General features: G+C 45.5%; 1 protein-coding gene across 4 annotated transcripts in view; it reads left to right on the top strand.

Moving 5' to 3' along the window:
• NELL1 (neural EGFL like 1) overlaps window positions 1-23,829 on the top strand; it is a 988,017-nt gene that overhangs the window by 151,286 nt on the left and 812,902 nt on the right. For all 4 annotated transcript variants that reach the window (XM_077287196.1, XM_077287197.1, XM_077287195.1 and 1 more), the window contains exon 3: window positions 10,966-11,116. In XM_077287196.1, the coding sequence (XP_077143311.1) occupies window positions 10,966-11,116 (151 nt within the window). The remainder of the gene's footprint in view (window positions 1-10,965; window positions 11,117-23,829) is intronic.

The following is a 23,829-nucleotide window of genomic DNA, read 5'->3' as shown; positions in this document are numbered from 1 at the left end:
TGTAATCCAGGGCAGGTGTTTCTGCTGATTGCAGCTCTACTAGGTATTTAGGTGTGCAGGATCCATGACTCCTTGCCAGTTGTCCATTGTTGTTGGAGGGATTGCATCTCTCTGGTTCCTCATGCCCTGCTGCCAATTCAGCTAAGATAAGTCTGGTTTTTTGTCTCTGTGCACACTTGCAGTGTGCTTTGCAAGTTAGTGCAATTTATTGTGTTTTTGTCCTGCTTAGACTTTGTTTGGATTTTTCAGTCATGCTGGATTCTCAGGAGATGCAGATATACTTTCTATGTCTTTAGTTAGATGTAGAATATTTGTATTATCTGCTGTGGATATTTTTAGGATTTTAATACTGACCGCTTAGAATTCTGTCCTATCCTTTTCTATTTAGCTAGAAGTGCCTCTTTTGCTATATCCTGTTTTTCTGCCTGCATGTGTCTTTCCTCTTATACTCACAGTCAATATTTGTGGGGGGCTGCCTATCCTTTTGGGTTCTGCTCTGAGGCAAGATAGAATTCCCATTTCCATCTATAGGGGTATTTAGTCCTCCGGCTGTGTCGAGGTGTCTAGGACTTGTTAGGTACATCCCACGGCTACTTCTAGTTGCGGTGTTAATTTAGGGTTTGCGGTCAGTACAGGTACCACTTACTCCTGAGAAAGTCTCTCATGCGGCTCCAAGGTCACCGGATCATAACACAGGAGCTCTGTATACAATGTCAGTGTACAGATAATACAGTGATCGCCAGTGACATTATACGTAGGAGCTCTGTATATATGGTCAGTGTGCAGGCAATATACAGTGATCGCCAGTGACATTATACACAGGAGCTCTGTATATAGTGTATAGTGTACAGATAATAGTGATCACCAGTGACATTATACACAGGAGCTCTGTATACAATGTCAGTGTACAATTAATACAGTGATCACCAGAGACATTATACACAAGAGCTCTGTATATAGTGTCAGTGTACAGGTAATACAGTGATCACCGTGACATTATACATCGGAGCTCTGTATATAGTGTCAATGTGCAGGTATTACAAGGATCACCAGTGACACTATACACAGGACTCTGTACATAGTATATGATGTCACTGACTCGCAATTGACGTCTCTGGCTGAAGTCCTTCATCTTTGCTTTTCTTCTTCATCCAGTTCAGACCACAATCTTTTCTTCCAGCCAAGACTCGTTTCTGCAAAAAATACAGTTATCAATAGCTGATCGCTTCCAGAGCACATTCCCCAACTTTTCCACCATGCCAGATGAAGAAAAAAAAGTGACGTAGTGCCTCCCTGCACAGTAAGGCTATGTGCACACGTTGCGGGTCCGCAGCAGTTTCCCATGAGTTTACAGTACAATGTAAACCTATGGAAAACAGAAAACGCTGTGCCAATGCTGCTGAAAAAAACGCACGGAAACGCAGCGGTTTACATTCCGCAGCATGTCAATTCTTTGTGCGGATTCCGCAGCTATTTACACCTGCTCCACAATAGGAATCCGCAGGTGTAAAACCGCAGGGGAATCCACACAAAATTTGCATAAAAACCGCGGTAAATCCGCAGATAAAACTCAGTGCCTTTTCTAAAATCCGCTGCGGAAAAATCCGCAGAGGTCCATTCTACGTGTTCACATAGCCTTATAGGATCTCCCTTTTGTCCCCTTCATGGAAAACAGTAGTCTTAAAAGTAAATTGTATTACAGCAGTAATAACGTCCCCTGATTGGCCCCTACAGTAATTATGTCCTCGATTTGCCGCCGTAAACTAAAAAATAGTAGTTACTCACCGATAACGGTGTTTCTCTGAGCCCATGACGGCACCACGGAGAGAGGGGATCCGCCCACCAAGGACAGGAAACCTACAGATAAAAAGGCGGTACCTCTCTCCCGCATCAGTTTGTTACAGAGCATAAAGGGAACATCAGGTTAATGATCACAAATGTTACTACATTACTAAACCTTTAATAAAGATACCGCGTGCTTATAGATTATATACATAACTAAACATTATAAATGTGTGCACACCCACGCGTGAGGGAGGGAATGTACGGGTGCCGTCATGGGCTCAAAGAAACACCGTTATCGGTGAGTAACTACTATTTTCTCTGTCCCCCCATGACTGCACCACGGAGAGAATTGCAGAGACTGTCTACATTAGGGAGGGACTACCGCTTCCAGAACCCTTCTACCAAAAGTAAGGTCTGAAGAAGAATTTAAGTCCAACCGATAGTGCCTAAAGAAAGTTGAGGGTGAAGACCAAGTAGCAGCTCTACATATCTGGTCTATTGTCGCTCCGGCTCTCTCTGCCCAGGAAGCCGCCATCGCTCTAGTTGAATGAGCTTTAACTTCCCCTGGAGCTGACATCCCACTTGAAGTATAGGCAAGGTTGATGGCATCCCTGATCCACCTTGCCAATGTACCCTTGGAGGCCTTCTTGCCTTTCCGAGGGCCCTGAAAACACACAAAGCGAGAACCTTCCTCTCTACACTCCCTAGTAGCCTCCAGGTAATAGATGAGACACCTTCTAACATCCAAAGTGTGTAGTGATTTTTCCCCCTCGTTTTTAGGGTTAGGACAAAAGGAGGGAAGAGAGATCTCTTGGGACCTATGGAACCGGGAGGCCACTTTTGGTAAGTATGCTGGATCAGTTTTTAACACCACCCTGTCCTCCAATATTAGCGTGAAGGGTGGCCCGGCTGACAAGGCTTGTATGTCGCTAATTCTTCGGGCTGAAGTGAGGGCTACCAAAAGGGAGGTCTTAAAGGATAGAATCTTTAAGGGAAGTTCTTTTAGGGGCTCAAAGGGTGCTTTGGTGAGGGCCGTAAGAACTAGATTTAAGTCCCACTGTGGGGCTCTACGTGAGGGTAGAGGCCTAGATCTTTCTGCCGCCTTAATGAATCTGGACACCCAACGATTCTTTGCTAGATTGTAATTAAACAGTGCCCCCAGTGCGGCAATATGAACCTTCAGTGTATTAGTGGCTAGGCCTTTTTCCAGCCCATTTTGCAGAAATTCTAACACTAATTTGAGAGGGATTCCTTCGGAGATTTTTGCCCCTGAGGAAGAGAGGAATTTCTTCCAGATTTTACCATACTGTCTAGTAGTTGTTAATTTTCTACTTTTTAGAAGAGTTGACACTAGACCTTGAGAAAAGCCTTTCTCTATCAGTAACCCCCTCTCAAATTCCAAGCTGTCATGTGTAACCTCGCTACCTGCGGGTGTGATACTGGACCCTGGAATAGGAGATTGGGCAGGTCTGGGAGTATCCAAGGGTCTGTTATGGACATCCTTCTGGCCCAGGAAAACCAAGTTCTCTTCGGCCAGTAAGGGGCAATCAATATCACCCGGGCGCTGTCCTCCCTTATCTTCCTCAGAACCGCTGGTATCAGTGTGATAGGGGGAAACGCATATGCCAGTTTGTGCTTCCAAGGAATCATGAAAGCATCCAGCGCCACCGGGTTCCCTGCTGGGTTTATGGAACAAAAAGGGGGCACCTTCCGATTTAGATTGTTCGCGAAGAGATCTATTGTCGGAACCCCCCACATCTCCGTTATCCGATTGAATATGGACTGGTTCAGTTCCCATTCCCCCTGTTTTAGGCAGACCCGACTTAGGTAGTCTGCCTTGACATTGTCCACCCCTTTTATGTGAAGTGCCGTCAAAGATGCTAAATTTTCCTCGGCCATCTGTAAGATTGAATGTGTGACTTCCATCAGTGGTTGAGAGTGTGTTCCCCCCTGATGGTTTATGTAGGCCACTACCACTCTGTTGTCTGAAAACAGTCTTACATGATGTGAGTGAAGGGGTTTTTGGAATTCTGTAAGAGCGAATTTTACTGCCAGTAACTCCCTCATGTTGGAGGATGCTTCTTTTATGTCGTCTGACCATGTCCCCTGAACCACTAGATCGTGTAGGTGAGCCCCCCAGCCGAAGGGACTTGCGTCTGTGGTTACCACCTTTGTCACTGGGATCACCCATGGTAGACCGCGGCCCAAGTTGCTGTCTTTTGTCCACCAATCTAGCGAGAGAATTGTGTTTAATGAGAAGGTGAACCGACCTTCTAAATTTCCCTTCAGGAAAATTTCTTCCGCTAATGTCTGCCATTGCAGTTCCCTTGTATGTGACTGGGCCCATTGGACGGCAGAAATGCAGGCTGTCATGGACCCGAGGAGAGACATTGCCTCTCGAAGTGATATAGAGGGGAGATCTCTTGCCCTGGACACTAACCCCACCACCTTTTGGATCTTTTCTTGGGGTAGGCGACATTCCTGGGAGATGGAATCCAACGTGATCCCCAGGTACTCCTGAATCTGACTCGGTATTAGTTTGGACTTCTTCAGATTCAGGAGCCACCCCAAGCTTTCCAAAGAGTCCATAACTAACTGTAGCTGGTTTTTGCAATGTTGGGGAGAGTTGCCTATTATCAGGAAATCGTCCAGGTATGGGACGATTAAGGTGTTTTGTTTCCTCAGGTCTGCCATGACTTCCGCTATCAATTTGGTAAATACCCTTGGGGCTATTGCGAGACCAAATGGTAGGGCTGTAAACTGGTAATGCTTTACCATCCCTCCTATTTCGATTGCCACCCTGAGGAATTTTTGGAAGTCTTTGTGAATGGGGACGTGGTAGTATGCGTCCTTTAAGTCGAGCACTACCATGAAACAATGCGGAAACAACATTTTGACTGCTTTCTTTATTGTCTCCATTTTGAAAGGTTCCACAATCAGGTGTTTGTTTAAATTTTTTAAATTGATAATCGTCCTGAAAGACCCGTCTGGCTTTTTCCTGAGAAAAATCGGAGAGTAGAACCCTCTCCCTCTTTCTCGGAGAGGAACCTCCAGAAGAACCCCTTTGTCTACCAACGTTGTGACTTCCTGTTCCAGAGCTATCCGCTCCTGTGGAGAAGCCCTCTGGGATGTCACCAGGAAGGACGGCTGAGGGAATGTAAGGAATTTGAATTTTAGTCCCGACTGTATCAAATCCAGAATCCAGGCACTGCTGGTTATCTTTTCCCAGGCTGAGAGGAAGAGGGACAATCTTCCTCCCACCTGGGGCAAAAGTTCATTGTGAGGGTTTTTTGGGATCTGTGGGGCTTTTGTTGAAGATAAACCCTTTGCTCTTATTCTTTTTGTCTTCCCATCTGTCCTGCGGTCTAGGTGGCTTCCTACGGAAGAATTTTTTACTCCGAAAAGGACGTTTATAAGATGGGTATTGCAGGACGGGAAAGGACTTCTTTTTGTCCCCTGCCTTTTCCAAAATATCATCCAGAGTAGAGCCGAAAAGAAATTCTCCCTCACAAGGAATATTACAAAGTTTAGCCTTTGTTTGGAGGTCTCCGGGCCAACATTTGAGCCAGAGGGCCCTTCTGGCTGCATTGGAGAACACCGCTGACCTGGCCGAAAGCCTGATGGAGTCTGCTGACGCATCGGCCAGAAAAGCGGATGCCCCTTTCATTACTGGTAGGGTATTCAGTATACTGTCTCTGGATGCTTTATCCTTGAGCTGGGATTCCAGCTGGTCAAGCCACACCATAAGGGAGCGGGACGTGCAAGCTGCGGCCACCGCTGGTTTTAGGCCCCCTCCTGCTGCTTCCCAGGAACTTTTTAGGAAAGCATCCGCTTTTTTATCCATGGGATCCTTTAAGACTCCCATGTCTTCAAAAGGTAGGGCAAACTTTTTTGACGCTTTAGCGATCGCTACGTCTAATTTAGGTGCTTTTTCCCAAAAGGAGCATGCAGGGACTTCAAAAGGGTATTTCCTTTTGGGTGTAAGTAGGGCCTTTCTTAAAGGTTTTTTCCATTCTTTATTTATTAAGGCTTGTATTTTGTCATTAAGGGGAAACACCCTTCTTTTTTTCTGCTCCAGTCCACCGAACATGATATCTTGGACTGATTTTTTAGTGTGGGAATCAGCGAGGCCCATGGTACTTCTGACTGCTTTAATTAGGGAGTCTGTTTCTTCTAATGGGAAACAACTACGACCTCTCTGAGAAGAGGATGATGAAGAGGATGATGAAGAAGAAGAATCGGAGGAATTTGAGCTAATCTCCCCACTATCCGAGGGACTAGAGTCAGATATAGGGATATTTTGTTTAATTTTTTTACGTTTTTTACCCTCCTGGAGAGACTTAAAGGTATCTTCCACCTGAGTTTTAATTAATGTTTTGAGTTCTGTGGCGAACCCTGGAAGCCCTTCACATAGTGTCTCTTCCATACAGGATTTACATAATCTTTTTTCCCAGGAGGCAGGTAAATCTTCTTTACAAATCTCGCAGATCCTATGTTTGGACTTCCCTGCGCTCTTCCTTCCCTAAAACAACAAGAGAAAGGTAGGCTCTATTAGCCGGAGCATTCACGGAGATCACTCACCACCTGTGTACCCTCAGTACCGGCTGTGGATGGTCCGTATCGACAGTATGGTGCTCCTTTGGTCCGGATGCAGCACTAGAATTTTTGCTGTGCTGAGATCCAGACCGTGCTCCAGTTGCACGCCGCTGGACATGAGAGGTTACTTGCCCCTTCTGCCGGCGTTTCTGCTGCTGCTGCTGCTGCGGTGCCTGCGTTTGCTGCGCTGGTGAGCCCTGCAATTTGGGGTCACTCATAGCTGCTGGGGAACGCTGGCTGTACTCCATTAGAGCAACTAGCCAGGGAGACAGGTCCCATTTAAATACTCAGCGCGCCGGTTTCCGCGCGCTCCCCGACGCTAGGCTTGCGCATGCGCGAATCCCAGCATGCACCGCGCCGTCCCAGCAAGCTCTGCGCCGCCCAGAATGCCCTGCTTTGACCAGCAGGCATTGCGGCACCCACGCGTGCGCGTTACTAACCCGTTAGTGCGGCACCATGCCGCTTGATGCTTCCTGGTGTGCCGCTCACGCGCGCATTGTCGCGCCGTGCACCACCTATGGAGGGACCCCTCACCGTGGTTTTCGCGGCGTGTGCCATGTGGAACCCCCACGCAGTGAGGATTCCTCTAGGAGCCGCAGCGCTGCTGCTGCGGTCCTCCGCTCACCCTAGAGACCTACTGATCCCAGCGGTGGCGCATCGGGTGGCCCAGCCTAGCCGAGGCAGGGAACCCCCGCTGCCTGAACCGGTCTGACTGGCCCCGGAATCCAACGACGATCTGAGGTAAGATCTGCTGCAGGTCCCGTCAAGGACAGGAAACCAAACTGATGCGGGAGAGAGGTACCGCCTTTTTATCTGTAGGTTTCCTGTCCTTGGTGGGCGGATCCCCTCTCGCCGTGGTGCCGTCATGGGGGACAGAGAAATGTATGTTCCTCATTTAGGCCTCTATACAGTAATTAAGTCCCTCAACTAGGCCTTTTTAATAATGTCCCCCCATCTTAGGCCCCTATGTTCCTGGTGCTGGCCCCGCATCATGCTGCATCCACAGAAGAAAAAATAAATTCTTGCCTGCCTACACTCCCGGCGTCTTCATCTTTAAGATCCAGAGCGGTCATGTTAACATGGCCGCCAAGCTATCAGAGGCCAGCGGCTGACGTCAGTGCGCCCGTCGCAGGCGGCGCATGACAGCGACATCATACACCTGCCATGTCACTAGCATGACAGTGACCTCATAAGTCGGCGACGCCAACGTCCTGCTCCACCTGTGATGGGCGCACTGACGACAGCTGCCGGCCTCTGATAGGTCAGCGGCTATGTTAACTATTGCAGACACACATTCAGTTGAAACCAGCGGGATGCCTCTTCGTCCTGTTCGGGTGTTCGCTGAGGAGAATCTTCTGGTGTCCAGTTACTCCAATCCAACCGTGTAAGTGGAAGACACCATATTATGAGGGATCTGTAGATGAAATGTTATGGGGGCTATAAGCGGATGACACCCTATTATAGGCGATCTGTAGATGACATGTTATGGGAGATATAAGCAGATGGCACCCTGTCATCGAGGGAATGTGTAGATGACGACGTGGGGGACATAAGTGGATGATGCCCTGTTATAAAGGGAATGTGCGAATGACGCTCTATTATGGGAGATCTATATATGACATTTTATTGGGGATATAATCAGATGACGTCTTGTTATGGAGGAAATGTGTAGAAGATGTCGTGTGGGACTTAAGTGAATGACGCGCTGTTATGGGGAGTCTGTAGACTACATGTTATGGGGGCTACAAGCGGATTACGCCCTATTATAGGGGATCTGTAGATGACATGTTATTGGGGACATAAGGGAATGACACCCTATTATGGGGGATCTGTAGATTATATGTTATGGGGCTTTAAGCGGGTGAAGCCCTGATTTTTTTTTTAGATCTGTAGATGACGTATTATGGGGGATCTGTAGTTGACATGTTATGGGGTACATAAGTGAATGACAATGTTTGGGGAGATCCGTTATGAGACATCTGCGGCTGATACACTGACATGCACCAATGTTACAGGACATCGACAGTCAGATGATACAGAACAGTTTTTTGTTTTTGAGGGTACTAGTGGCTTTTACCATTATTCAGTGGGAATTTACAGCTCTGGCGTCTTCTCTTATCAGACGCTTGATGAATCGAGCGGCGTGAACGTCTGCAATAATTTCTCACTCCCGGGCGCAGGTGAACAATGGAGGAAGTGGAAGCTGCTGCAGGAGGATTATGAAGTGAACTCTGCCTAATTGTTGCTGTGCTGATTTACTAAATATTGACGTCTGAGTATACAAGGCTGTAATCACAGGATGGAGCTGCCAGTTGGTGTGATGGGGAGATTAGCACAGATCTATGCCGCCTGTTGATGCACAGAATTGATCTTGACTCTTTTTCTCATATTTTTTTTTTTTTTATTTTAATTTGGTTTTTAAACTCAAAACAAAAATGTTCAGTATCAGCAATCATTTTCAAGTCTTGTCACAGATTCTCAATGGGATTTAGCTCTGGACTATGACTGCGCCGTTCACACACAAGATGTGTAGGGTTGTTGTCCTGCTAGAAGGTGAACCTACACAACATTCTCAAGTCTGTTGCAGCCTCTAACAGATTTTCTTCCAAGATTGCCCGGTATTTAAATCCATCTATCTTCCCATCAACTGTGACCAGCTCCCTGCCCCTGCTGAAAAAAGCCTCCCCACGGCAGGACGCAGCCACCTGACAGAGAGGATAATATTTTCATGGTGTTGTGCAGTGCTTGTTTTCTGCTACATATAGCGTTTTGCATTTAGCCCAAAAAGTTCTACTATGCTCTTGTCTGTCCAGAGCTCCTTCACATACTCGCTGTGTCCTATACAGGGCTTTTTGCAAACTGCAAATTATGTAACTTCTTATGGCTTCCTATCAAAAGTGATTTCTTCTTGCCACTCTTCCATAAAGGCCAATTTTGTGGAAAATATGGCGAATATCTGTTTTGTTGACAGATTCTCCCACCTGAGCTGTGGATCTGTGCAGCTCCTCCAGTGACCATGGGCCTCTTGGCTGGTTCTCTAATTAATGCTTTCCTTGCTTGGGATGTCAGTTTAGGTAGTCGACCATGTCTTGGTAGATTTACAGTTGTGCCATACTCCTATTTTTATGGATTGAGCAGCGCTTTGTGAGATATTCAGAGCTTGGGCTAATTTTTTATAATCTGACACCGCTTTACTCTTCCCCACAACTTTATCCCTGACCTGTCTGGTGGGCTCCTTGGTTTTCATGATTCTGTTTCATCCCTAATGTTCTCAAACAGACCTCTGAGGTTTTCACAGAACATCTGTAGTTATACTGTGAATAAATAACACACTTGGACTCAGTTTACTAATTAGGTGACTTCTGGATGCAATCGATCAATCAGAATTTTATTTAGGGGTATCAAACGACAGGGGGGCTGAATACAAATGCATGTCACAAGTTTCAGTTTTATATTTTTAAAATATTTCGTAAACCCTGTATCATTTCCTTTACACTTCACAAATACTTGCTACTTTGTGTTGATATGTCACAAAAAATTTCTATAAAATACATTTGGGTTTGTAGGTGCAATGTAAAAAAAATGTGTATAGGTTTAGGGGTTCTGGATGCAAAGAACCAGTACAGTACACTCTTCAATAAAGGGACCACCACTGTTTTGATTCATTGTCCAGATGTTGGAGTCTCCGTCAAGCTGGAATCTTCCACGTCACGCAGCGTGGTGGTTCGATATAATAATTAATCTCCAGTCTTTCAGTGATTTCGGAGCTTTCACTTTTGTGAGTTCTTTACCGGATTATGCAGGATTTCACTCATCTAATGCTAATGTCAGATACAGATTTACCCTGGTCGGACAGGAGCCAAGAATAAGCCGTCCAGCTGACAGGATATGAAGTAGACTGATCATGTAACGACTTTACATATTTTAGAAGACGGGCAAGAACTAAGTGTTTGCAAACCCATCGAAAATCCAATGCGTTAATGCAACAAGGTTGTGCGCTCCAGGGGACTCAGAAGTCCTATGTAAGCGCCTGGCATCCTATGCAACAAAATGTAAAAAAAAAAAAAAAAAGAAGAAAATCTACATTTACAAGACCTATTCGTCTAGTACTGTGTCCCCATGACAACACTGCCTGTCTTGTGGCCTGACTGCTCAGCTGTCGAGTGATCCCCATGTTTATCCTTATGTGTATATAATGTATGGTCTGCTATATGGGCATTAATGAGAATTGTCACCAGTTGGAATGAGCAGATGGTTATTAGGATCCATATAAAAGACAAGGACAGAAAGTGTTGTCATAGGAGAAGGAAATGGAGATGAGTTAGAACCCATTTTGACAAGGAGGCTCTGTAAGTGTAATGTTTTTACTCCTCTCTGAATTATTGCAGGTTTTTTTGGTTGCTTCTTCATCAGATTGATTTAGTTTCATCGTCTTATGTCAAATCTGTCCAGTCCGAGACTGATGAGACTGACACATTGTGACCACGCTGGAGCAGCTGGCAGATCTCACAGCTGCCCCCGGTCTGGTCGTATCCCACGTCTGCCGTGTCACTGCTAATCATAATCTTGTCTGCTTTATTCCAGATGTGGAGCGGGAGATTCACGCGGCGCCGCACACCGGAGAAAAGGTGATTCAGCTCTTCAGGAATAAGAGTGAATTTACCTTTCTGGCCTCGATACAGCAGAGGTCATCATCGTCTGGGGTCATCCTCTCCATACGGGAGATGGAGCACAGGTGAGAACATGAACCTTACTACTGCTCTAATGGGAGAAACTGAAGGACAGAAGCAAACTAAAGTGTGCCAACATAATGTAACTGATACAATGTGACCTCCGACTGGTACAGTGTGACCTCCGACTGGTACAGTTTGACTTCCGACTGGTACAGTGTGACTTCAGACTGATGCAATGTGACCTTAGAGTGGTACAATGCCCCGTCGCCCCTTCCGGACTGCTGTCCCCCCGTTGCTCCTTCTGGACACATGTCCCCCCCCCCCCCCGTCGCTCCTTCCGGACTCCTGTCCCCCCCGTCGCCCCTTCCGGACTCCTGTCCCGCTGTCGCCCCTTCCGGACTCCTGTTCCCCCGTCGCCCCTTCCGGACTCCTGTTCCCCCGTCACTCCTTCTGGACTCCTGTCCCCCCCCAAAGCCTGTTGCCCCTTCAGGACCCCTGTCCCCCTTTGCTTTCTCCCTTCCAGACTTTTATCTTCTGGTAACAAAAGAAGAACAAACATTTAAATTGAAACTGCTGATCATAATCTCCCCCCAATAGGCAGAGTCCCCCATAAACATCAGATGGTTGATTGATTCCATTAAAAATAGTGGGTTCATCTGACTGAATGTGTGTAGGGCCGTTTCATAGCTGTACAACCTCAAGTCCCCATTCACATTTATACCTGTCAGGTTTGCGTGTGATATAGAACTGGGAGGACAAGCCTCTTGAAGCTGCATTGGAGGAAACTATAGTATCAGATATGTATTTAACTATTGAGTACTTGTAGTGCAGAGAATGGAGATAAATGGGTGTTAGCTCTGCTACATAGAGAAAGGAACATTGTCTCCTGGCAGTACAGAGTATTTAAGAAGGAGTAGCTTAATTTTGTTGGGTGACCTGTCCATTGACCTGTCCATTCATGTCATGGTATTTTCGTGGACACTATGACAAGGGCGATGTCATTATGTGAGGAGGGGGATGGGGACAAGGGGTAGGATTAAGATCCCTCTCTGTAACCCATTAATCATGTGATAATTCTGACATATTCATGAAAAATTATTGATCACTGGGTCAATAAGAGTCAACTTGGGCCCATTCCTCCATCTCAGCCTATTGTATGCCAAGGTGTTTTTCCAAATGAAGGTTCTCCTATCCGATTTTGTCCTGAAGTCTTTTATTTTTTAGGTTATAAATTTGTTTTATTCTGATTTAAAAGGAAAATATGTTGGGCAGATAATGGACCTCATATGAAGGATGTAATACTACTCTCATCAGGCAGGGCAATCATACGGTTGATGCAGAGCGTTCAGCTGACGCCAATCTGAGATGTATGTTCACCCACTGGCTTACACAAACATAGAAAGGGCCCCTATGCAAGAACAATATATGGGCCCTTTGCAGCCCAGAACTCCTCATAATGCACAATTCCCCCTTCTTTGGAGATAGATATTGACTCTTTAACCTCTTGGGCCGCTTTGCGGCTGCACATCTTGCAGTGATATGTCCGTCCCTATGTGCACCTGCCATAAAATTCTGGATAATAACTCCACTAGGAATTCTTTACCCAGATGCTAAATTTGTCTATATATTCCCAATGTAGATTTGCCATACACGGTGCCCTCTCTGCCATCCCCCCTGCCATCCACAAGGTTGATTGGGTTGTGTTGCACTTTGGGGGCTGCTGCCTGTGATGAGCCAGAGGCACTTTTTATGCGGGATGTTATTCTTTGAAATACTAGTTACATTCCTTTTAGGAAATTAAAATTAAAAAGAGCAGATTTAATTATAATTGGCCGTCTACGCTGCATGAATTTCTGCTTTGTTTCACTGATTTTAGACTATTGTCGGTGTATTATAAATAGAGGAAAATGTGAATACTTGATGTTTTCATGCGGAGCGGCTCTCACAGGCTCATTAGCATCGCTGCTCTTCTATTGTGACTGTGCACGCTTCCAGCGCAGGGATTTGTTATTCTGTATGGATTATGCTGCTGTGATACAGTCACCTGTGCCCGTCCGGCCATATGGCTTTCCTATGTAACAGAATGGCTGCAACAAGCCACAATGAATGGGTATCAGCTGAAGTCAACTTGAAGGTGATGCACGATGTTTATTGTTTATTCTCCATCCTGCTACATTGTATGTAACCATTACATCCAGCCTGCAACATTGTATCATTGCATTGTTACTACTGCACTATTGTATGAAAACAAGAGATCTAGAAAGTGCTCAAAACAATGGAAACTGCTGGTTAAAATACCGAAATGTTACAAAAAAAAAAATTTGGTGTAGAAGGAATCCTCTGTCTGGATATATGGAAGTTTGGTGTAAGGCCTCTTTCACACTAGCGTCGTGCACTGCACGTCGCTATGCGTCGTTCTGTAGAAAAAACGCATCCTGCAAAATTGTTTGCAGGATGCGTTTTTTCTCCATAGACTAGAATTAGCGACGCAGTGCGACGCATTGCTACACGTCGCAACCGTCGTGCGACGGTTGCGTCGTGTTGCGTCGGACCGTCGGCACAAAAAAACGTTGCATGCAATGTTTTTTTGTGCATCGATGGCATCTTTTCCGACCGCACATGCGCGGCCGGAACTCCGCCCCCGCCTCCCCGCACATCACAATGGGACAGCGGATGCGATGTAAAACAGCATCCGCTGCCCCCGTTGTGCGGCGCTTCCACACTATGCGTCGGTACGCTGCAAAGTCGCATAGCGACGTGCAGTGCACGTCGCTAGTGTGAAAGTAGCCTAAGCCATATCTTCGAGGAAGAAAAAAAGTAATGCTCTGGTTTCCGAGGGCTTCAAAGTGAGTCCACATTGCATCCAGGGGATAATGTAAGGGGCTACAGAATTGCATATTTTGGCTTCTAGCCTGTAGAAATAGGGAGAGCATGATGGCCCCGTATATAGAGCTGTGCATGTGGAATATTGGGGGACATTTACTAAACAAATACTGCACAATTATTAAAAATAATGTGCAGTCCCCGTCTGCAGCCACTATTCAATCAATGGAACTGTGCTGTGCAGCTCCGGCTCCGCCGACATCAGGAGCCACCAGGTGTCGCACCCCCCACTAGACATCGATGACCTATCCTAAGGGTATCCCATCAATGTTAAAGTCTCGGACAGCCCCTTTAATGAAGTTTTAATTGTGCTGTCAAAAAGGCTTATGGAAATGAACCAAAAAAACTGCAAAAATAGTGGCTGGACCTGAGCACTATTTTTCTTTTTTAGCCAGTCTGTGGCCATTTTGATATTTCCTAGATGTCCAGTTTGCAGCGATCTGTCCTTGGTCAGTTTTGTAATATTTCTCCCTAATATATGATGTGGAGCTCTGTATTATGCTCTGTAGATTCCGTCTTTGGAAGGCCATTACTGGGCTATAGGACCACTGCTATCGATCGCCCATGGTCCAGCTACTGTGATATGTAGACTCATGAGCGTGACCGCAGTTTCCAGGGCAGAAGATTTATGGCCACTTTCTTCCCCATGGGATGCAGCATAATTTGGTGCCCCAGAGGCAGGTTTATGTATTGTGCGGAGCTTGCCCCCCCCCCCGTGTTTGTCTCCCTCTGGGCTGTTTGTGCAGTCGGAGAATGTCTGCACACATCACGCAGCTTCTTTGGTTTTGATCTTGGACAATAATGCATCTAAATTTCTGTAATATTTCAGCGGTTTCATCTTTTACAAATAAGCGGTGTCCAGAAAGTGCGCAGTTGTGGAGCACCGCTTTGTTCCCTAACTGTGCATAATTTGGGCTTTATTCTCTATGCAGAATGGAAGGAAAGCAGAAAGCACTAAATCCCGAGTCGTTTCAGGTCAAAAAGTTGTCAAGAGAAAATGAAAACTATGTAATAAAAAAAAAAGTCTTCTTTATTGTCTGGAGTCTGTAGGTAATAATACACACTGCAGCTTCCTCGCCGCTGGTTATCTGACAATACAGCACTTACCAGGCACAAACCCCTGCTGTAAAACGCTCCAAACCATGGAGTCAAACTCTCACTCTCCACAGTAGCACCAGCCTCTCTGTGCCATCCGTCACCTTATTTCCTGGACTTGGGATTTCCATTGTATAAAGATGGCAACACACATTAAAGAAACGCTGGTCCTGCCATCCCTAGCGGCTTCCCGTCTACTGTGTTTGGTGGCTTCCAACTTTTCCCCCATAGGAGATATTTAGGGGGGAAAAAAGGATTGGGCTGTTTGCAGCTCATCTTCCTTAAGAACAAAAGGATGGGGCATGTTGAAAGCAATCAGTGGAACCTTACAGCAGATATACTCCCCTTTTCCAATAAAGAACACATGTACTCTGCTGAAATGAGCATGCATGTGTGTGGCGCCCCAGGGTCCTGGTCGTTGCAGTAGTGTCGCTTTCCTCCCAGGGAGAGTGATGTTACGTTTGGAGGCAAGGAAGGATAACTGCATCCAGGTACCACAAGCATGCAACACATTCATACTCCAGGCCACCAGGGGGAGCTTCTGCTCCTATTTATTATGTTATATATCTATCTATCTACAGTGGGGCAAAAAAGTATTTAGTCAGTCAGCAATAGTGCAAGTTCCACCACTTAAAAAGATGAGAGGCGTCTGTAATTTACATCATAGGTAGACCTCAACTATGGGAGACAAACTGAGAAAAAAAAATCCAGAAAATCACTTTGTCTGTTTTTTTTATCATTTTATTTGCATATTATGGTGGAAAATAAGTATTTGGTCAGAAACAAACAATCAAGATTTCTGGCTCTCACAGACCTGTAACTTCTTTCAGAGTCTCCTCTTTCCTCCACTCATTACCTGTAGTAATGGCACCTGTTTAAACTTGTTATCAGTATAAAAAGACACCTGTGCACACCCTCAAACAGTCTGACTCCAAACTCCACTATGGTGAAGACCAAAGAGCTGTCAAAGGACACCAGAAACAAAATTGTAGCCCTGCACCAGGCTGGGAAGACTGAATCTGCAATAGCCAACCAGCTTGGAGTGAAGAAATCAACAGTGGGAGCAATAATTAGAAAATGGAAGACATTCAAGACCACTGATAATCTCCCTCGATCTGGGGCTCCACGCAAAATCCCACCCCGTGGGGTCAGAATGATCACAAGAACGGTGAGCAAAAATCCCAGAACCACGCGGGGGGACCTAGTGAATGAACTACAGAGAGCTGGGACCAATGTAACAAGGCCTACCATAAGTAACACACTACGCCACCATGGACTCAGATCCTACAGTGCCAGACGTGTCCCACTGCTTAAGCCAGTACATGTCCGGGCCTGTCTGAAGTTTGCTAGAGAGCATTTGGATGATCCAGAGGAGTTTTGGGAGAATGTCCTATGGTCTGATGAAACCAAACTGGAACTGTTTGGTAGAAACACAACTTGTCGTGTTTGGAGGAAAAAGAATACTGAGTTGCATCCATCAAACACCATACCTACTGTAAAGCATGGTGGTGGAAACATCATGCTTTGGGGCTGTTTCTCTGCAAAGGGGCCAGGACGACTGATCCGGGTACATGAAAGAATGAATGGGGCCATGTATCGTGAGATTTTGCGTGCAAACCTCCTTCCATCAGCAAGGGCATTGAAGATGAAACGTGGCTGGGTCTTTCAACATGACAATGATCCAAAGCACACCGCCAGGGCAACGAAGGAGTGGCTTCGTAAGAAGCATTTCAAGGTCCTGGAGTGGCCTAGCCAGTCTCCAGATCTCAACCCTATAGAAAACCTTTGGAGGGAGTTGAAAGTCCGTGTTGCCAAGCGAAAAGCCGAAAACATCACTGCTCTAGAGGAGATCTGCATGGAGGAATGGGCCAACATACCAACAACAGTGTGTGGCAACCTTGTGAAGACTTACAGAAAACGTTTGACCTCTGTCATTGCCAAGAAAGGATGTATTACAAAGTATTGAGATGAAATTTTGTTTCTGACCAAATACTTATTTTCCACCATAATATGCAAATAAAATGATAAAAAAACAGACAATGTGATTTTCTGGATTTTTTTTTCTCAGTTTGTCTCCCATAGTTGAGGTCTACCTATGATGTAAAGTACAGACGCCTCTCATCTTTTTAAGTGGTGGAACTTGCACTATTGCTGACTGACTAAATACTTTTTTGCCCCACTGTATCTATCTATCTATCTATCTATCTCTATATCTATCTCTATATCTATATCTATCTCTATATCTATATCTATATCTATCTGTTGGTCTGTAGGGAAAGTGAGACAAAGTTCCAGACATCCGTCTGAGGAGGACAGAGGGTCCATGGAGCTGTGCATGCCCTCAGAGCTGCAGCTCCCAGAAAGAGACACTTTGAAAGCAGAATTGTATTGCAGCAAGCGTGAAGGAAGGCAAAGCAAAGGAGAGGATACCAGAAGGGGACCAACCCTGAACAGGCTGCCTCCTTCTGAGGCGCAGAACACTGGTAGCCGGGACACCGAGGTAGTAAGGACCTCTATGCCTTACTTCAGAGACCGGCAGGACAGCTAATTGCAAGTTACTTGTCCGCACCTACACCCAGGAGACACAGTGACACCGAACAGAGCCGGGTTATCTAAGAGACCCTGTAAACAGGCTCAAGTCACCAGTCATACGGGTTTTGTCCTATCCTATACGGGGGACAGAGAGCGAGAAACACTACATCTGTGAGACCCTTATGTGAAGCCATAGGCAGTAAGGGACTGCAGCACAAGGGAAGGCTATTGATTTCCTCCTGGACAAGGGGACTCTGGACTTGCCTGCAAATCGGCCGGACTCTGCCTGCCCTGTGATCTGGCGCCCTGGACTGTGGATGCTGAAGTCTTAAGTAAAGGTAAAGAGACTGCAACCTTGTGTCCTCGTTCTTCTCTGCGCGCACCATACCACCATCTACATACTGGGAAGCCCTGGGGACATACTTCACCTGTGGGAAGTTATACCATCCAGCAGCCATAACATCACCCCAGCGGACCCCTTAAAGCAGCGTCGGTCACCCTGACCGAATACCACAGGTGGCGTCACGAACATAAACTTTATCCCTTTAAAGACCTTTCCCTTTTATACGGACGTCCCAGGGCCACAGACCGGGTCAGCCACCGTGACAAACCCCTTTGAGCCGACCGGACCCGGTACCGAGTACCCCACGGCCCCTGGGGGCACTCCATGTGCATAAGGGAGTTATGAAAATAGATACTGAGGGCTGCCCGCAATGTAAAGTATACAGTCAGTGGGAAGTACAGAGCTGGAAAGTTACCGAATTACCTCCAATGTTTTCCACTATAAGTGAATATGCCATCCATAAACTCTTATGACCCCCAAAAATAAAAATACTAAAAATACCTGTGGATGCCTCAGCAGAGAAAAGCTTATTTGGGAAGGGGGTAACGACTGCACCAACATATACCAACTCAGAGGCCAAAAGGACAATCTAATGGTGAGATTGGGAACCTAATAGATTTGTAATACTGCCATACAGTGCCAAAATTCTGAATAGTGCAGAACATCGCCCTAATAACAGCGCAGCTATACAACTGCCACAATCCGTGCCTACATAGTACTGATGTCGTCCAGATAATAGCACTGCACCAAACTCCACCATTCAGTGCAAAATGACACTACCATACCTGTGCCGTGCAGGACTGACCATCACCATGCATTGCAGAAGAACAGCACCATATTATTATTATGTGTTTCTTATATAGCGCCATCATATTCTGCCGCTCTTTACAGACATTATCAGCACTGTCCCCAATGGGACTCACAATCTAGATTCCCAATCAGTATGTCTTCGGAGTGTGGGAGGAAACCCATGCAAACACGGGGAGAACATACAAACTCCTTACAGAGCAAAGGAAGCGTTAACCATCTGAGCCACCGTGCTTCCCAAAGTACAGTGCTTACCACTGAGCCACTGTGCTTCCCAAAGTACTGTGCTTACCACTGAGCCACCCTGCTGCCCTACCTATATAGTGTCAACATAATGTTCCCATAGAACACATAACGGCCCTATACAGATACCCATTTCTTGATGGTGGATAGATCGCACCACCTTTAGCGCCCAAATTACCCTGACGCAAGTGGCATGAGGTGGGTTTGGTAATGAACAGCAGGGTGTAAATGATGGGGCAGCTCAAAGACAATTGCCCATTTTAATCCAAACTATTGGTGGCCTAAATCCTTTAATCTTGATGAAAAGAAAAAGCTTAGAATCCATAGTTTTCCTAAATTATTCTAAAATCTGGTGAACCAGACGAGGCGCGAGCCCATGGTGGCGCATTATGTGGTGCCTCATTACTATGTCATGTACTGTGGGGCCGGAGACATGGACTTAGGCCATGTGCACACACTGCGGATTCCATTGCAGAATTTTCCGCAGCGAATTTGATAAATCCGCAGTGCAAAACCGCTGCGTTTTTTTACTGCGGATTTATCGCGGTTTCTATTGCGGTTTCCTCTGCGGGTTTTCACCTGCAGATTTCTATTGTAGCAGGTGTAAACCTGCAGCGGAATCCGCACAAAGAAGTGACATGCTGCGGAATATAAACCGCTGCGTTTCCGCGCGTTTTTTTCCGCAGCATGTGCACAGCGGATTTCATTTCCCATAGCATTACATGGTACTGTAAATGCATGGGAAACCGCTGCGGATCTGCAGCTGCCCAAAATCCGCAGCGTGTGCACACACCCTTAGGTCTGGTGCCCCCCAATCTTTGACGATCAGTCACTGTTCTTACTGCAGAAGTGAAAATAAAATGAGGGTGAAATCCTGATCGGTTTATGGATCAATGAGAAGAAAGAGAACGTGGCGGGAATGCCGAATATTGGGATGAGTGAGTATAGTGGAGGGCAAAAGGGGCAATTGGCCCCCAGAGCCTTGACTGTGTTTTTTTTTATGCCTGGAACGCTATTGACCCTTTTAAACTGTTAATCTTTTGGAATATAATTTGGAAAACCTAAATCTAACATAGCTGCTCTCTCTCTCTCTCTCTCTCTCTCTCTCTCTCTCTCTCTCTCTCTCTCTCTCTCTCTCTCTCTCTCTCTCGCAGTTTGTATCTGGTATTACAACTTTGCCCCATAGAAGTGAATAGGACCGAGCAGTAATACCGGACACAGCCACCGTACAAGAGTGGCGTTGTTTTGAGATGAAAGCAGCCCTGTATTTCTAATCAACATTAATGGATCCAAGTTGTGGATGACAAAAACTTTGGATTATTGGAAAGTCATGGTAACATACCGGTACATAATATTACCAAAATATTAGGATAATGTCAGCTCATGAGAGGGGAATATATGATATGATTTTCCGGTTTCAGTCTTATGTTTTTCTGATAGTCTGAAATATATTGTGTATTAGACTGTGGATTATCAGTGGTTCCAAACTGTTGATGGCAGAGTAAATGTATCTTTTGTCATTGGATTTGTTTGAGCTCTTCATCGCCTTGTGGTCTAAACTGGTACTGCATGTGTTGGATTCCAATGTATTTTGAGATGGACGCGTTGCATTGTATCGTTCAGTTCCCATGGAGCCACGATTGTATTCTTTTCTGATGATCTATCGGGGGCTGTCAAGTGCTGACTGACAGATGGCGCCCGGCAGGGAGCGCCTGAAATCTCACGCTGGGGAATCTGTGCACACAAGGCGAGAACTGTGACAGACGTGGTGATTAGAGTTTTATCACTTATGGCAGATCTGAAGCTTTATGGAGTAATAATAGTCATTATTATATCTATCTGTATACGGTATATAAAGTTGAGTGTATGTATGTGTGTATGTAACAAGCCCCACCCACTCTGCATAGCTCTGCCCACTCTGCATAGTCACGCCCACTACACACAGCCCCACCCACTCCGCATAGCCACGCCCACTCCATAGTGACAGCAGAGTTATTGAAACATGGAGAAATATCATGAGAAGAGAAATAAAAATGCAACAAGTCAGAGAAATGTGATGGCGCTTTCTACAGCAAATGTGCTTAACCCCTTAACGACCGCCGATATGCCTTTTCACGGCGGCAATTACAGCCATGTGGAAAAAAAAGTGTATAGCACCCCCCAGAGTCAGATTTTATCCGGGGTCTCTGCTGCCGGGGGTAGCCGAGACCCCAGAGAACATGATTCGGGTCAGTTTTTACCGACCCTGGGATTGCAATCGCCGTTATTAACCGTTTAACGGAGACCGCAAAAAGTCAGATTTGCCATGTAATTTCTTTCTCTTCTGATGTGATTGCACATCAGAGGAGAGAGAAAGAGGGTCCCTGATTCCCCCCGGTACCTACTGGTGTCCCTGGGTCCCTCCTGCTTCCCCCCCCCCACGGCCACTGGCATCTTCCAGTAAGAAAATGGCGGCTGCATGCGCAGTGTGCCTGCCAAGATCTGCCGGCCAGCACTCGGCAACAATAGGAGATTTTTTCCTATTGGTTCATTTTGATCACTGTGATAGAGTCTTTCACAGTGATCAAAATGAAAAAAGTATTAAATCAACCCACCTTTATCACCCACTTAGACAGGGAAAAATAAGGAAATAAAAAATATATATTTATTTCCATTTTTCTATTAGGGTTAGGGTTGGGACTAAACTTAGGGTAGGGGCTAAAGTTAGGGTAGGGGCTAAAGTTTGGGTTAGGGTTTGGATTACTTTTACGGTTGGGATTAGGGGTGTTTCAGGGTTAGGTTTGTGGTTAGGGTTATGGTTAGGGGTTTCTTGGGCTTAGGGTTGTGGTTAGGGCTGGGATTAGGGTTAGGGGTATGTTGGGGTTAGGGGTGTGGTTTGGGTTATGGTTCGGATTGGGGTTAGGGTTGGAGTTAGAATTGGGAGGTTTACACTGTTTAGGCACATTAGGGGCTCTCCAAACGCAACATGGCTTCCGATCTCAATTCTGCGTTGAAAAAGTCAAACAGTGCTCCTTCCCTTTCGAGCTCTGCCGTGCACCCAAACTGTGGTTTACCCCATTTGGGGTATCTGCATACTCAGGACAAATTGGACAACAACTTTTGTGGTCCAATTTCTCCTGTGACCCTTGTGAAAGTAAAAAAAATTGGGGGCAAAAAGATCATTTTTATGGGGGAAAAAAAAAAGATTTTTTATTTTCACGGCTCTGTGTCATAAACTTTAGTGAAACACTTGGGGTTCAAAGTTCTCACAACACATGTATATAAGTTCCTTGGGGCTTCTAGTTTCCAAAATGGGGTCACTTGTGGGGGTTTCTACTGTTTAGGCACATCAGGGGCTCTGCAAATACAATATGACGCCCGCAGACCATTCCATCAGTCTGCATTCTAAAACTGCGCTCCTTCCCTTCCAAGCTCTGCCATGCGCCCAAACAGTGGTTCCCTCCCACATATGAGGTATCAGCGTACTCAGGAAAAATTGCACAACAACTTTGGGTGTCTAATTTCTCCTGTTACCCTTGGGAAAATAAAAAATTGCGGGAATTTTTTTTTTCTATTTTCACGGCTCGACATTTATAAACTTTAGTGAAACAATTGGGGGTTCAAAGTGCTCACCAGACATCTAGATACGTTCCATAAATGGTCTAGTTTCCAAAATGGGGTCACTTGTGGGGGGCTTCCACTGTTTAGGCACATCAGGGGCTCTCCAAACGCGACACGGCGTCCGATCTCAATTCCAGCCAATTATGCATTGAAAGTCAAACGTCGCGCCTTCCCTTCCGAGCTCTGCCATGTGCCCAAACAGTGGTTTACCCCCACATATGGGGTATCTGCGTATTCAGGAGAAATTGCACAACAAATTTTGTGGTTCATTTTCTGTTTTTAATTTTGTGAAAAAAAAAAAACAAAAACAAAAAAAAAACTGGTTCTGAAATAAAATGTTCGTGAAAAAAAGTTGAATGTTTTTTTTGTTCCCTTCAGTTTCTGTGAAGCACGTAAAGGGTTAATTAAGTTCTTGAATGTGGTTTTGAGCATCTTGAGGGGTGCAGTTTTTAGAATGGTGTCACTTTTGGATATTTTCTGTCATGTACACCCCTCAAAGTGACCTCAAATGTGATGTGGTCCCTAAACAAAATTGTGTTGTAAAAATGATAAATCACTGGTCAACTTTTAACCCTTAACTTCCTAACAAAAAAATTTTTTTTACAAAGTTGTGCTGATGTAAAGTAGACATGTGGGAAATGTTGTTAATATTAAGATTTTTTTTTTCTGACATATCTCTCCGATTTAAGGGCATAAAAATTTAAATTTTGAAAATTGAAAAATTTTCACATTTTTCGCCATATTTCCTTTTTTTAATAAATAAACGCAAGTCCTATTGAAGAAATTTTCCCACTAAAATGAAGTACAATATGTCACTGGTCATTAAGCTGCAAATTGGCTCTGTCACTAAGGGGTTAATAATAATGGTGACATTTATACATTCATGATGAAAGCTGACTAACATCTTCTATATAATCTTAGTCTAATGGCTCCTTGGCTACAGGGGAACTACAAGCCCCAGCAGTCACTCATATTGTGCGCTCCACCCTCCTCTCATGTAAGAGAGCTCTCCTCATCAACAACCTCTATTTCACGCCTAGAATTGATCCCGCAATGATTTCTGGGATTTGTAGTGTAACTGTCCCCGTCTAGTGTTTGTTACTGCATTCTCTGGACAACAGTTCCCAGAAACCATTTGTGGCGCATGGATTTCTGGGAATTGTAGTTCACGTCTGCTGTTATCTATTGCGCAGAAGTAAACTACGACTCCCAGCAATCATTGTGAAAACTGCCGGCTCTCCTCAGATGCTGTCCTATTTCTAGGTGGGAAAT

This window comes from Ranitomeya variabilis, chromosome 2 (genome assembly GCF_051348905.1).
Source record: "Ranitomeya variabilis isolate aRanVar5 chromosome 2, aRanVar5.hap1, whole genome shotgun sequence".
NCBI classification, from domain to species: domain Eukaryota; kingdom Metazoa; phylum Chordata; class Amphibia; order Anura; family Dendrobatidae; genus Ranitomeya; species Ranitomeya variabilis.
Note: the sequence above shows the minus strand (reverse complement) of the source record. Positions and strands in the feature narration are given on the sequence as shown.